The sequence below is a fragment of the Condylura cristata genome, unplaced genomic scaffold (genome assembly GCF_000260355.1).
Source record: "Condylura cristata isolate star-nosed mole 26May11 unplaced genomic scaffold, ConCri1.0 scaffold00009, whole genome shotgun sequence".
Lineage (NCBI taxonomy): Eukaryota > Metazoa > Chordata > Mammalia > Eulipotyphla > Talpidae > Condylura > Condylura cristata.
The window spans coordinates 256685-257280 of NW_004567110.1; the positions used below are offsets into that span (position 1 = coordinate 256685).

The 596-nt window shown below is 72.5% G+C and overlaps 1 protein-coding gene across 1 annotated transcript in view; it reads left to right on the plus strand.

The window, feature by feature from the left end:
• The window catches only part of ANKRD11 (ankyrin repeat domain 11), a 14263-nt gene that overhangs the window by 11708 nt on the left and 1959 nt on the right, over nucleotides 1–596 (plus strand). Inside the window, exon 7 of the mRNA XM_012722849.1 lies at nucleotides 4–555. Coding sequence (XP_012578303.1) covers nucleotides 4–555 — 552 coding nt within the window. The remainder of the gene's footprint in view (nucleotides 1–3; nucleotides 556–596) is intronic.

Genomic DNA, 596 nt, shown 5'->3' on the forward strand with positions numbered 1-596 from the left:
GAGGGGCCCCCTGGCGGCGGCCAGCCCGAAGCTGCAGACGCGGAGCCCAAGGCCTCCCCGGAGGCCCCGAAGGCCCCCCGAGTGGAGGAGGTCCCCCAGCGCATGACCCGCAACCGGGCCCAGATGCTGGCCAACCAGCACAAGCAGAGCTCGCCGCCCCCGGAGAAGGAGCCGGCGCCCGCGCCCAGAGCCCGGGGCCGCGGCAGCGAGGAGGACGAGGCCCAGGCCCAGCACCCGCGCAAGCGCCGCCTGCAGCGCTCGGGCCAGCCGCTGCCCCCGCCGCTGCACACGTCCACGCAGCAGACGCGGGAGGTGATCCAGCAGACGCTGGCCGCCATCGTGGACGCCATCAAGCTGGACGCCATCGAGCCCTACCACAGCGACCGGTCGAACCCCTACTTCGAGTACCTGCAGATCCGCAAGAAGATCGAGGAGAAGCGGAAGATCCTGTGCTACATCACGCCGCAGGCGCCCCAGTGCTACGCGGAGTACGTCACCTACACGGGCTCCTACCTGCTGGACGGGAAGCCGCTCAGCAAGCTGCACATCCCCGTGGTGAGTGGCCCCGGGCCGGGCTCGGGTGGGGGCGGGCGGCG